At 54.7% G+C, this 14,191-nt stretch overlaps 2 protein-coding genes across 11 annotated transcripts in view; both read right to left on the bottom strand.

Annotated features, from left to right (window-relative positions):
- Positions 1-2,535, bottom strand: part of ACTR5 (actin related protein 5) — a 33,486-nt gene extending 30,951 nt beyond the window's left edge. For 9 of the 10 annotated variants that reach the window (XR_010405850.1, XR_010405852.1, XR_010405851.1 and 6 more), the window contains exons 1-2: positions 2,115-2,535; positions 704-933 (exon numbers count right to left, since the gene is read on the bottom strand). Coding sequence is in view for 7 of the 10 variants with exons in the window: in XM_064573161.1 (XP_064429231.1) it covers positions 704-933; positions 2,115-2,513 (629 nt within the window). In the remaining 3 variants the exon portion in view is untranslated. Of the gene's footprint in view, positions 1-703; positions 937-2,114 lie in introns of all 10 variants that reach the window. The other variant, XM_064573165.1, reaches the window with a different exon arrangement.
- A 7,059-nt stretch (positions 2,536-9,594) lies between these two features.
- SLC32A1 (solute carrier family 32 member 1) lies at positions 9,595-13,426 on the bottom strand. Its single transcript, XM_045883869.1, has 2 exons — positions 13,034-13,426; positions 9,595-10,818 (listed from the first exon to the last, which is right to left on the bottom strand). The coding sequence occupies exons 1-2, from the start codon at positions 13,424-13,426 to the stop codon at positions 9,631-9,633; spliced, it is 1,581 nt and encodes a 526-aa protein (XP_045739825.1). The 3' UTR covers positions 9,595-9,630.
- Between the last annotated feature and the right edge of the window lie 765 nt (positions 13,427-14,191).

Below are 14,191 nucleotides of genomic sequence, written 5' to 3'. Positions count from 1 at the left end.
TCCAACTATAACATGGAAACACGTTTAGGGGTGCCTAGGTGGCTCAGTCGATTAAGGGTCTGCCTTCAGCTGGGGTTATGATCCCAGGGTCCTGGAACTGAGCCCCGAGTCGGGCTCCCTGCTCAGTGGGGAGGCTGTTTCTCCCTCTCCCACTCCCCTGGCTTGTGTTCTCTATCAAATAAATAAAATCTTAAAAAAAAAAAAAAAAAAAAAAAACAGGTTTAAAAATGACAGAAACTACCCTCACCTTTTATCCAACTTGGAAATGTACCTATATTATGTGCCAGGCACTGTACCTGAAAAAAAAAAAAGGCCTAAACAATCATGATTAACAAAAAGGTGACTCCAGAACACAAAGACCATTTAAATTACTCAAATAATTTATTCAAAACATTTTTATGAAGCACCTACTACCTGTAGGTACTATGTTAGCTATCTTGCCATAAATCAAAACAGTAAAGTTCTAGAATTATTGATCTGGACCTCAAAGACTATCTACTGCAACTCCCACCAGGAGGTCACAAAGGATGGAAGGTGAATTGACTTAACTGAAGTCACATAGTGAAGTATGTCAGCGCCAAGCCCAGAGGCCAGTTCACAGTTCAATACTTGTTCTTTCCACTTCACCTTTCAAGTGGGCACCCAATAAATGTTTCCCAAATGCTTCTCAAAACAGCACTCAAATGCTGTCAGTGCTACTCACCTCCCTTCTAAGATGGGTAAAATATGTGTACACTGGTATCCAGAGGAAATGATGAGCCCACTGGAAATCAAGTTCTTTGGCTTATTGTGGTAGAAGCTGAAAAGGCTGTCTATTCCATAGGCAACCTTAGGAATCCCATAGCACTCAAAAAGAAGCTCAGACATCATTTGCCGAGAATACAGTGGGTTGCACACAGCTTCTGTCAAAACTATGGGATGATCGACACAGCCCTACTTTGAAAGAAAAGGGAGAACAGATGAGTAACAAAAGAATACTCTTTTTAAAGCATAAAAGAAACCAAAGTCCTACTGTAAAGACTGAATTTGCTTTTGGTCTTCAATCAAAAACCTGACCGGAAGCAACTGTAAAACACTCATCTCATCCTTACTAGAGGTTGTTTTAGAAAATATAAAAGTAGGGTCAATTTAAGGTTATTAAGTCAAGCCCCATCCAAACTGCCAGCAAATCATGTTGGCTCTATCTTCAATTTACCTCCAGAATCCAACTGCTTCTACCACATACCCCTCCCCTGACCTCCTTCACCTAAGTCACCACCACCTCTCACTTGGATTATTCCAACAGCCTCCTTACTGGTCTCCTGGTTCTACCCTATGACCCATGTCAATCCATTCTTCATACAGCAGCTATAGTGATCCTTTCGGAACAGAAGTCATGTACCTGCTCCACTCAACACCCTGCAATGGCTTCTCATTTCACTCAAGTAAAAGCCAAATGTGATTTGCTCCCTCATCACCTCTCTGACTTCCTCCTCCACTGACTACTCTCCTCTTACTCTGGCTGCTCTCAGGATTAGGGCACACTCCTGCTCAGGGCCTTTTCACTGGCCGTTTCTCTGGAATACTATCTGCTCAGACATTCACATGGCTTACTCCCTCAATCACCTCCTTCAATCCTTGCTAGAGCATCACCTTCTTCCTGAGTTTTACCCTGACCATCTGAAAAAACGTAATCTTCTCCTCTCCTCCTACCATGTCTTAGAATCTACTACTTAATTCTATTGGTTATTGTCTGCCTTTTCATTCTAGGTCCATAGCACAGGAAATTTTCTGTCACATTCATGGATGTATTCCAAACGCCTAGAAAAGTGCCTGACACAGAGTAGGTGCTCAATACAGATTAGTTAATAAATGAATTTGATAACAAACGAGCACCTACGCCAAATGTACGCTGCAAGAGAGAAGGAGCGCTGTTTCGTTCACTGCTTACTCCAAGAGCCTAGCCCAGGGCTTACACACGTTGGGCACTTAAGATTTACTCGAATGACGAAATGAATGACTAAAGGACAACGAGAACTACTGTTGTGACTACGTCCTCTCGGAGAGCAGAGTGCGGGGAGCCGCGACCTCACCCCTCCCCTCAAGCCCAACCCCCCCTCCCCCCCCCGCCTCACCTGTGAGGAGACACCCAGGTGCTGGAAGCTGTAGTCCAGCAGCAGCTCCTGCAGCTCCAGGTTGACCGGTACGTTGCGGTCGAAGGGTGAGCGCAGCATCCAGCGCAGCGGCTCCAGGCTGCCCAGCGCGTTTCCCACCTGCGGGCCCGCCCCGCCCCGAGCCCCGCCACGCCCGCGGGCGCACACGGCGCGGAACTGCAGGCGCGGCTCGGGGCCCGGGTCCGGCCCGGGGCATGCCCAGCCGGCGCGGGCCTGGAACGACCCGTTGTCCAGCACGAGTGGCACCGGCAGTGGCCCGTGTGCCCCCGGGCCGGCCTCCAGCACTGGGTCTGGCGCGGCGCGGGCATCGCGGAACGGGAAGACATTCGCCACCGTCCCAGCGGCACCGGTGGCCGCCATTTTGGAGCGCGTACGCTGTGCCCGCCCCTCGCCGCAGCGTCCGCCCAGACGGCGCTAACCCCGCCCCTCGCCGCAGCGCCCGCTCAGAGGGCGCTATCCCTGCCCCCCACCGTAGCACCCGCACCGACGGCAGGAGACTCCGCCCCGTGCGTGACGAGAGCCCCCCAAGCCTCCTCCCCTCGCTGCGCCTGGCCACCCTTTCCGCGTGATTCGCCCCTAGCGACCCAGGCCGCCTTTGAGATCACTAGGCCCCGCCCATGCTGGCCTCGAAGTCCCGCCTTTGCTTAACCTCGCCCCACCATCCGATCTGGCCACGCCCCTTCGCTCTATCCGGGACGTCGGCCAGTAAGCCCCGCCCCTGTATGCGAAATACCATCAGGCTCCGCCCCTTCCCGGCCTCCAGAAAGGGGCGCGAAACTACGCCGGGCCCGCCTTTTCGCCTGGCCACACCCAGTTTTGGGGGTAGCTCACCTTCAACCGCCCTTGGCTCCTCCTCCACAGGGTTTTGACTCCCTTAGCCGGGCAGTCAGGGAAATCCAAACGCTGGGGTACTGACAGAGATCAATTTCTTTTTTTTTTTTTAAGATTTTATTTATTTATTTGAGAGAGAGAGAATGAGAGAGAGTACATAAGAGGGGTTAGGGTCAGAGGGAGAAGCAGACTCCCTGCTGAGCAGGGAGCCCGATGCGGGACTCATCCAGGGACTCCAGGATCATGACCTGAGCCTAAGGCAGTCGCTTAACCAACTGAGCCACCCAGGCGCCCGACAGAGATCAATTTCTGGACCAGAGATCTTGCTACGCACTTTCACTTTGTGAAAATTCATCAAACTGTCCACTTAGGATTTGTGCACTTGCCTGTGTGTAATATTTTGTAATACAATAGTGTCTTAATACATTTATTATTAAATAATTGAATTATTATTTATTTGTTAACTCCCACAGACTATGCCCTCTCACTGAGACCTCAGAGACTGAGAAAAGGACTAATTGATCCTCAATATGTATATTCTCTCTTCCTTTTAGTGGTATAACTCCCACGCAAGGTCATCTAGTATGAGTCTATGACTAAATTCTGGCCAATGGGGGTAGGAGTGGAGATAATGTGACACCCCTCCCTCCCAGTTTTAGCTCTAAAAGGATTAGGCAAGCTCTCCCCTACCCGATTTCCCCCAGCTAGGGGGATACAAAGGTTTAGGGCAGCTGCACTCTACACTTCCAGTTCTGGAACATGTAACTTTGAGACAGAAAAGCAAGTTAATTATAAAAGATGGCTCCAAATAAACACTTTTAGCAAGAGATAAGACCTTAAGTCTTTCTCAAAATCTCTGTGAACACCTCTAGGCCAGATTGAGAACCAGCCTAGTGGCAAAATCAGGTTAAGTGTGTTGCCTTCCAACACAAACCCATGTCTCAGATATCTGAAAGTACCCATCCTTGAGCTGAGAAAGCAGGAATAAGCAGAACACAGAGAACAGTAAATATAAGTGAACGTAAGTTTAAGAACTACATCTATGTGTGCTAACATGGACAAATCTTCAGGATTTATTTTTAAAAGGAATAAGTGAAGGCAGTACAGTGTATAGTGAACTCCCTTTACGAAAGAGAGGGAACAAATACATATGGTTTTGCTTGTATTTTCATACAGATAGAGAGGAAACTAATATGAGTTTACTTGTAAAGGGAGGAGTCAAGGTGGGAGGATCAGGTGTGGGAAAATTTTCACTGCATATTTTAAAACATTTTTAGCCGTGTGAATGTATTACTTTTTCAGGAAAAAAAAAAAGCACTATGTATAAGTAAGGTAGACTGGATTCTTGATCCCAGTTCTTCACTCCCATACAATAATAGGATTATAATCCATACCATCTGCCACGTAACTTTGTAGGGCCTCTCACTGCAGACGTTGATACTGGGCTTGGCCATGTGGCTTGCGTTTAGCCAAGGATAACCAAATGTGATCTGAGCAAAGACTTAAAATGTGCTTTGTGGTTTAGACTGCCCTCTTGCACTCCTGCTGTTAGTCAGGAGAAGAACATGCCCTGAGTCTAAAGAGGATGGAAGACCCATGGAGCAGACAAGAACGCAAACTACAGCCTGGAGCCAAGTCCAGCTGACCTGCAACCTAAAGTTGACCTGCCCTGTGGACCCATGAACAACAACAACAAAAACGTTTGTCCTTATAATCTGCTGAAATTCTGGGTTGCCATGCAGCATTATTGCAGGAGAACATTGACAGCTACACTAGACCAATGCTGTCCAATAGTACTCTCTGCCATGATGGAAATGTCCTACAGTCTGCAATGTCTAATGCATGAGCCACATGTGAGTAGTGCAACTGAGGAGCTGATTTTTTTCTTTTACTTAATTTTAACTTACATTTAAATTTAAATAACCATATGTAGCTAGTGGTTACTCTGTTGCACAACATAGCACTAGTCAAATCTATGGTTGTGACTATTTGCCCATGGAAATGACTAGAAGAAAATAGACAAAAGCCTACTGTATTAGTTTCCTAGGGCTGGCATAATAAAGTACCACTAGCTAGAATGGCTGAAAACAACAGAATTTTATTCTCTCATAGTTCTGGATGCCAGAAGTCCCAAATCAAGGTATTGGCAGAGCCATGCTCTCTGTGGAGACTCTAAGGGAGAATTTGTTCCATGCCTTTATCCTATATTTTGGTGTTGCTTATACACACATCACTCCCCTCTCTGCCTCCACTGTCACATGGCATTTTCCCTGTACGTGCATCTCTTTTCTTCTGTTTATAAGGACAACAGTCATATTGGATTAAGGTCCCGTCCCACTTCAGTATGACCTTATCTTAACTAATTACATCTGTACACCCTGTTTCCATCCCACCCACAGAGTGTTGTTGGGAGCTGCTGGAAGTGTAAAGCTCCTCCCCCACCCCCCACCCCCCACCCCCCCACTTGCCTTGAGCTTGGCCCTCAGCACTGCTGGACCAACCGGCTGGGTGTTTCTGGCTAGAGGCCTCTCCTCTCCTGGTCCCTCCTGACCCCCACAACTGGCAGAGATGGCACCCACAGCATCACTGTGGGATCAGTCACAGCTGGTCTCTTGAACAGACTCAATCCAAACCTCTAGGAAGTAGAGCTCATCTCCCAAGCCCCTACCTCACTGAGATTAGCATGAGGCAAGTGAAGCATTTGTCAGGAGAGCAAAATTTAAGAAGGTACAAAAGAATTCAATAAGATATTTGATAAACGATTTTCAAGGTCAAAATTCAAAACTGAACTATAATGTTCAAAATAACATGAACAAAATAATAAAATTTGAAATCAAGACTGGATCATTGCTGATCCTTTCTTTTGCTTCAGACTCAGGATGGCTGAGCATAGTGCTGCTACCGGTCTATACTCTCTGGATGTCACTGTTACTGATCCTGCATGCTTCAGCAACAGGGAAATACACTGAGGTCTGCATCTTTGAAATGCATTTTTTTTTAAAAGGTGGATTGCTAGATGAATAGATGGATAGATATGGGATAGCTATTTCAGCACTGTAAAAATGTTAATTGTTCAGTCTAGGTGGTGGGTATGTGGGCTGTCAGTGTAGAATTTTTTTACCTTTTCTGTATGCTTGAAATTTTTCTTAAGGTTGAAAAGGAAAAAAATAAAAAACAGTGAGAAGGACACCCAAGGCTGGCTCTCTGGGGTCAAATCAGCTCCCTCTCCTGAATCCCTGGATGTCCAGGTCTGGGTTTTCCATCACACCCTCACTGGCAGTGAGGACTAAGCCCTGTAGCTGGTCTGCTGCCTCTTTGACTGAAGTCTCTCTCTGGCCCTTGACCTTGAGATCCTTCATCCCCACCAACAGAAAGTCAAGGATCCTCTCAACTTCCTGACTGGTCCTTATGAGCCTGTTTGGCTCCCTCTTTCCCTCCCAAGTTCCTAAGGCAGGAACAGATCAGTCCCTGGGGTAAGACATGTCATTTAATTCCACAACAGAGCATCTTTTTATATTTGAGGGGAAAACGATCAAAAGCCCATTTTGAAATATGGAGGACCTGAAAATAAAGCACTAGAGATAAACAGTGATTATCAACTCGGTGGGGTGGGGGGGCGGATGGCAGGAAGGGAAGAAGCATTTAGAAATCTGGGGTCTGCAGGAAAGAGTTTATCCAAATTCTAAAAGTGGAGAGCCTTCTTTGAGGGCTGACAGCTTGCGTTCTCACTGCTGGGGGACAAGACAGGGCTGTCTCGGGACCAGGTGGTGGCAACTCCTGGGTTCCCGGGGGGGGGGGGGGTGGCAAGGGTCTTGGCTCCAGGCCAGGGGCCCAAGGCATTGAGCCAGGTACACCTATGCACAGCTGCCTGTCGTGGACGCCGGAGGGGACCACTTATCAGGATCCATGCTAAGACCTGCTGGGTACAGATGGGCACCCTGGGGGGTGCAGAGGTGGATTCTCCCCACCCCTTCCTCAATTCGACCCCCTAATGAAGATTCATTAGGCCAGGCCTAACACCTCCCTTAGACTCAGACAGTGCCCTCGCTGCAGACCCAAAGCACGACCGGAGTGCTTCCTTTCAACTTCTACCCATGCATGCTGGTGTGTTGGGGGCAGGGGCACGGAGATGGGTCCCAGCTACCTGCTCCCTATTTCTCCCGGCAGCCTGAATATGAGTCTGAAATGGATGTCCTACCTATGAGGGTGCGCCTAGAAGGCTGGCTCTCCTGCCCCATCACCCTCAGGACCCGCCCGGGGTGACCAGGGCTCCTGCAAGCTGAGCACAAAGCCCGGAGCTGGACTCAGGGGAGTGGATCTAGGCAAGTCCGCGGAGGTGGCAGCCACTGCATCCAGACTTGCCTGCTGTCTCATTTGTCCTTCTAAAGATGGGAAGGATGGAGCTGGTGCACGTGACGCCCCCACTTTGCCTTCCACTGCAGCATTCCGGGCTTTTTCTGAAGACTACAGACTGCCCTGAGACTCAGAGCACATCCCAGGGTCGGCGGACCGGTGGACCAGTAGACCAGCCCAGGAGAAGTGGCAAGCAGGGCAGGGGGAGGGTCAGCTTCCAGGCCTGGGATACATCAGAAAGCCTAGGGAAGCTGGAAACTGAGGATTCTTTGGCCAGCTCCGGATCCTGGACAAGAGACAATTGTGACAAGGGGGGATTAGGTGTTTGACATCTGAACATCTCAGATGGCCCATTTAAATAGTCAGAACCTCGGGCAGCAGAGAGGACCAGATCCTAACCCTCTTCTGCTCCATGGCTGCAGAACCAAGGTGGTGAGAGGTCACCTCTATCGCAGACATGCCCACAAAGATGCTCTGTGTGTGTGCGTGCGCGTGCACACACACACACACACATTCATCAAGGCTCTCACAAGACACAGATGTAGCCTTCCCCCCACCCCACACGCAGATCTTTATATCTCCTACACATGCGCGCACGGGCACCCACAGCCGTTGCAGAGAGTAGGGAGAATGGACATTGTTCTTGGGCATTCTCGCAGTTCTTCCTCATGCACAGTTCACATCTAGAGAAATCGCTCCAAACTAGTCCTCTGCCTTGGTGGTGGAGACTGAAAACCTCCCACATGGCTTGTCTCCTGTGAGGACCCTAGGAATGGCCTGGCCTTCCTGCCTTCCTCGACCGCATCTATTAAGTCTGACTATGACCTTCTCCAATGGGTCTGGGATTGGCACCCTGGAGTCGGATCTACACCAAAAAAGGACTGGATCCTCTAGGTTAATTAAAAAAAAAAAAAATCTCAAACAGGCTGTTCAAGAAGAGGGGAGATTGGGACACAAATTGCTCAGGCTGTTGATTCTAAACAGCCAGATTTCTTCACTGTGGCCGTATAAACCTCAGCTTGGACTTGAGTGGGGTTCTCCTGGGTGAGAGATGCCTGGGCGGCCAGGTTGGCCCCTGGCCCTGGGAACCCCCCGGGGAAATACACAACCTGCTGTTGATTTCCTTTACAGTTCTCTTCACAGTCCACAGCCAAGTGTGGATTTCTGCATGCCCTTGTTTATTGTCTCCCCCCCCCATTGGAGGTTGAGAGAGTCCCCAGAATTCTCAGATGGATCCAACCCCCAGGAGGGATTCAGAACAAATATTGTCCTGTTGGCTGCGGCACGGAGGCCACACTGAAACCGCAGGGAGCACGGCATGCTCCTTCCCCTGCCTCCCGCAAACACCTGGAGAGCCTCCTCTTACTGCAAACCATCCTCCTCATTCCCCCGGGCTCTCCCAGGACCCATTAACTACAGGTGCTCCTCCACCCACACCTGCTTCACCCGGCCTGGCCAGAGCCGGTTCCCCTGCGGTCCAACGCTTTGGGATCCCCCCCCCACCCGGTCAACCTCCCCCAACCCCAGCCCCGGGCGCAAAAATGCAGAACTGACACAGGCGCGGGCGCCTTTGTTTCTTCTTTATTTGCGGATATAATTATGTACCGCACTCTAAATTAGAGATAGATTTTTTTTCTGATATACATTTCATCTTATTCACCACGAGCACACCACACGCACAGTAGAACAGTTCCACAACCTGATAAATTGCACAAGATGAGTTTGGATTCCTGAAAACCGGCAGACAAGCCGGCCCTGCCTCGGCCTCTCGCCTCCCCGCTTCGCCGAAGGAAATCGCCCACCCGAAACAGACTTCCCGGACAGCCTTTCCCTCTGCAGGGTTGAAATGTCCCTGGAATGGGAAGCGCTCTTGCTGGAAATGGCTGGACGCTGCAGATTCCGAGCACTGGATGGCTGTGAAATGCCCCCCCCCCAAGGTCAAGTTTCTGCGCCTGCGAGCTGCGCCCCCTCTCCCTCCCTTCCCACCTGCCTCGGTGACAGGGACCAAAGAGTCGGGGTCCCTCCGGGAAGGACAGAGAGCCCGACCCACAAATTCGCCCCCGCCTCCCCAGAAACTAGGGTGTTGTGGAAAAGAAAGGACAACAGAAACGCAGACGCGATGGATTGTGGATTCCTATCCCCTCCCACCCCACCCCCCATCCCCGATAATCAGAAACTAGGAACCAGAGATGTTTAAAGCTTGGCTTCCCAAGCACGGCGGCAGGGCGCACAGGGCCGGTGGAGGTGGGTGGGGAGGGTGGGAAGAGCGCGGGAGAACCTGAGCCCTGGCGCCCTAGTCCTCCGCGTTGGTTCGGTAGGCCTCGATGAGGCCCTCCAGCGAGTGCACGAAGCCGGACACACTGCAGATGCCGCCGATGACGAAGATGGCGACATCGAAGAAGACTTGGTGCCACAGGAGCTTGCGCCAGAGCAGGCGCAGGTGGAAGAGGCTGGGCAGCAGGAAGCAGAGGCCGGCGCCCGTGAGACTGCCGGTGAGGCCCATGAGCAGCGCGAAGTGCGGCACGTAGATGGCCATGAGCAGCGTGAAGACCACGAGCGCACAGCGCAGCGTCAGCCCCCACGACTTGAGGCGCCCGTCGCCGCCGTAGCAGCCGGGGAAGAACGCGCGGCTGCCTTCCTGGAAGAGCGACTTCTCCAGCACCTCGACAGCAGCGAAGAAGGGCAGCGGGTAGGACAGCAGCGCTTTGGCCACCAGGAAGATGTTTACCACGGCACGGATGGAACCAGGCAGGTTGTCCGTGATGACCTCCTTGGTCTCGTCGGCCCAGGTGAGGTAGGCCACCAGCGCGAAGAGGCCTTTGAGCACGCAGGCGGCGATGTGCGTCCAGTTCATCATGCAGTGGAACTCGCTGGGCTGCTGCATGTTGCCCTCCAGCGAAGGCAGGAAGATCTGGGACGTGTAGCTGAACACGATGATGCCAATGGAGATGGGAAACTTCTTGACATCGATATAGAACTTGACCTTCTCCCAGGCCCAGTCGCGAGCCCGCGAGAGGCAGTAGGCGATGACCAGGATGTTGATGACGAAGTGAGCCAAAGTGCACAGCAGGCTGAACTTGGACACTGCCTTGAGGTTCTTAAGGAAGGCGCAGGGCAGCAGCACGGCGGTGGCGATAATGGACCAGGACTTCTGCGACACGGGCAGCCCTGGGAAGCTGTTGTACATGAGGTTGCCGCTGACCACCACGTACAGGATGCAAGTCATCACCAGCTCGATGATCTGCGCTACGTTCACCACGCGGCCTCCCAGCGTGGGGAAGCGCGGGGCGCAGCACGCGTTGGCTATGGCTACATACGAGTCCCGCACCCGCACCACCTCGCCATCCTCGTTCTCCTCGTACAGGCAGGCGATGAGGATCTTGCCGGTGTAGCAGCACACCACGGCGGCGAAGATGATGAGGAACAACCCCAGGTAGCCGCCGTGCAGGATGGCGTAGGGCAGGCCCAGCACGAACATGCCCTGCGAGGCGGAAAGGCAACCAGACCCGGGTGCTCAGCGGCCGCAGCCTAGCCAGAGGGGACCTGGGGGCGTGGCTTAAGGCTGCAGCCGCAAGGGGGCGCTAGGTGGAGTGAGAACGGGACTTGAGCCACCGCGAGGAGAGGTTAAGAGTAGGCTGGAATGGGGGTGCACCGAGGCCTACTGGGGGAGTCAGTCAGAGGTGGAGAGGGAGGTGTTCCAGGCTGCAACTGAGGGAAAGGTGTGCCTACGGCTGGGAGGTGCGGAGGAGGCTGAGTGTGGGGTCAAGACACAAGGAGGGACTGGTATATGGACAAGGGGCTGGAGGAGTCGTGGCCAGAAAAGGGCGCTGAGAAAGGTAGAGCGAGGCCTGAGCCATCAGGAAGAGGGGGCACGGGATTTAAGGTGGGACTGGAATGGGGGACAGGGAAGCTAATGAGGGCCTATGGCCTACTGGAGAAGGGACCACGAACGCGGCAGTGGGAGGGGAAAGAGCTAGGGTAGGACGGAAGAGGGGCTGAGGGTGCACTGACGGGAAGCAGAGGGAGGCAAGAACGGAGGGAAAGTGAGGATGCTCCCAAAAGCTTTGGGGGGAGGGGGGGAGGCCAGAGGCGCACGGAGTGAGAATCCTAAGGCAAGGCTTCAGTAGGGTGGGAGAGGCTGGGGCCTAAGAAGGGGCTGAGAGTGGTAGAGGCAAGCAGGATAAGGGGCCTCTGGGGGAAAGTGCAAGGGGGTGAGAATATAAATCAAGGAGTCAAGCTGCAGACTCAGGTGGGTGGACCGCGGAAGGAGGGTTTAGAATCTACAAAGGGAAGAGAAGCTAACGAAATCCAGGGTTCCCACGGCCTCCAGGCCTCCAGTCTCCCTCCCTGGCCTCCTTCCGGGCCTACGGAACGGGGCCTTCAAAGACGCCCCTGGCGAAGGCGCGGGTGGCAAGGAGGCGGTCGCTGTCCCTTGCCCATGGTTCTGCATGGCCACCTCGCAGGGCCCGGGAGCGGGAGGCGCCTCGAGTCAGACCACTTAGTGTGCAGGGCCCTGCGCAGCCTGGGTCCCCGAAGCAACCCCGCTTTGGCCTTCCGCTCCCGGGAGATCCCTGTTGTGCGCCCCAACGACCGTGCGCTCCGGGGACGCCAGGTGGACCAAGCCACAGGGCCCGGGGGCTCCTTGGGCTGAGACCTCCTCCTCCCCTCAAGCCGCGGCCTGCCCGCCTTTGCCAGCTCCTGGGGTCGTTGTGCACTCTCCAAACCCGCTCCCCGTGGAGTCCGGCGCCGCCTGGTGGGGAGTGGGGCGCTGCGAGTAGGGTGAAGGGGTGGCAGGCCTGGAGACCAGAGACTGTTCAGAGCATCCAGAGGCTGCTTCTCCAGTCACACGCGGAGAAGCTGGTCGCCTCTTTGCCGTGTAGCCGGGATTTCGGGCGAAAGGGGTGTCTGTGCACAGGGAGCACTGAGGTACCACAGGCTAATTGTGCTTGTGTGAGCACATCATGCATGTGCTTATGTTTGTGCACACCTGTATGTCCCCAAAAGGGCAGCACCTGAGAAAGTGGGCTGGATCCTGTTTGCAAGAATCTGTGCTTGTGTGCATGTGTATGTTCAAGGTTCGTGTGTGTGTTTGGTATGTACAGGTATGTGCTTGTGTGGGGGTGTAGGAAGGTGCCTTTGAGGATAGTCTTGTGGTCTCTATATAGATGCATGTCGTGTGCACCTGTGCGGCGATTGTTCGTGGGGGAGGGTGGATGTGAGCAAGTGTGTCTTGTGCCTGTGTCGGGGGAGGAGACTCCCAGCTCAGCAATTTCCCTCTCTCCTTTCCTCCTGAACGTGCAGCTGTGAATCCATTCCGGAGTCCCAGGCGACACCGTTCCCTCCAATCCTGATTTTCTTTCTCCCTCACCCCTCCCCGCTCCCCTCCCCCTGTTTCCCTCTGGTTTGCAGGGTCTCAGGGCAAGTGCCTCGGACCAAACCTCAGCCTAGCAGTCCTGCGCCTGGGGCCGCTGGAGGGAGTGCGGATCAGGGCGGGAGACCCCGCTTGTAGGGTTGTAGATCCCCCCGCCGCCCCCCACCACAGGGCTGGGAGGGATGGGGGAAGGTGAGATCCTGGGTACGGGAGGGGATCTCTCCGCTGAGATCGCCCGGGGACCCGCACAGGGGTAGAGCCTGGTGCTCCAGAGCTGGAGGAGGTGGAGGGTAGGGGCAGGCAGAGCAGGGAATCCCGCGCTCACCTGGATAGCGTTGGTCACGTTCCAGCCCGCCTCCCACGCGGTGATCTTGGGTTTGTCGTGGCCCCCGAATTCGCCACCAGCCCCCACATTCTGATCTTTGGAGCCCGAGGGCGGCAGGGGCGCGCCACCGCCGCGCTGGTAATGGATGTCTCCCTCGACGGGCGGTTCGGCTCCCTCGTCCCCGCAGGGCTCACCCTCTGTTTTCAGGATGTCCATCTGCAGGCCCTGACGGTGCTCAAAGTCGAGGTCATCGCAGTGAGCAAAACCCACCGCTTCCTCGTCGGTGGCCGCCTGAAAACCCATCCTGGCGAACATGCCGCTCACCTTGGCCTGGGACTTGTTGGACACGGTTGTGGCCACGTTGGACAGCTTGCTGCGGAGAAGGGTGGCCATGGCGGCGGCGGGGTCCGTGGAAAGGACAGAAGGGGCCGGGGACGCGGGGGATGCGCGGCGAGGCGGCGAGGGCCAGGGGGGCGCGAGGCCGCTATCTTCGCTCGCTTTCCCCGCGGCGCCCCAGGGCGCTCTGGCTCATGACCCCCTCAGGGGGCGTCTGAGGCTCGCTCGGAGCCCACCCTGCGGGCGGGCAGCGGGGCTGGCGGAGCGGCGGCGGCGAGTGCACTGCGGAGCTGCCGCGGGGCGCGCGCTGGGCTGCGGAGGGCGGCGGCGGCGGCGGCGGCGTCAGAGCGGCTACGCGAGGCCGGCGCGGCGCCCCCACCCGTGCGCAGCCCACTGCGCTCCCGCCCCTCGGAATCAGGCGGGGGGCGGGCGTTGGGGAGGGGGAAACACCAGGAGGCGAGGGGTTGGGGGAGGAGGGCAGCGAGAAGAGACAAGGGGCGCGAAGGGACTCGGGAGAATTGAGATGGGGGCCGGCGAAGGGCGCCCGCCGGGTGGCACCGAGAGGGAGCGCACACGGGAGGGGGCGCGGAGGGCACGGTGGGGGCTGGAGTGCTGCAGTTCTGGGGGAGGTGCTAAGCTCGGATCCTAGCCCTTCCCACCTCGCCGCCGCAGGGAGGGAGGGGGCCGGAGCGTGCTGATTCTCGCGGTCCCGCGGCCGCGACTACCCCCTCCAGAGCCCGGGAGTCTTTCGGCCCCAGAGCCTCTGGCCAAGGACCGCTCTGGAGGTCCAGAAAGGTGGCAGGACAGTTACCTGTCTCCCGC

The sequence above is a fragment of the Mirounga angustirostris genome, unplaced genomic scaffold (assembly GCF_029215605.1).
Source record: "Mirounga angustirostris isolate CCGP_5_RB_7025 unplaced genomic scaffold, mMirAng1.0.hap1 SCAF_10, whole genome shotgun sequence".
Classification (NCBI taxonomy): domain Eukaryota; kingdom Metazoa; phylum Chordata; class Mammalia; order Carnivora; family Phocidae; genus Mirounga; species Mirounga angustirostris.
The sequence above is the reverse complement of the archived record's forward strand: the minus strand, read 5'-3'. Positions and strand labels throughout refer to the sequence as shown.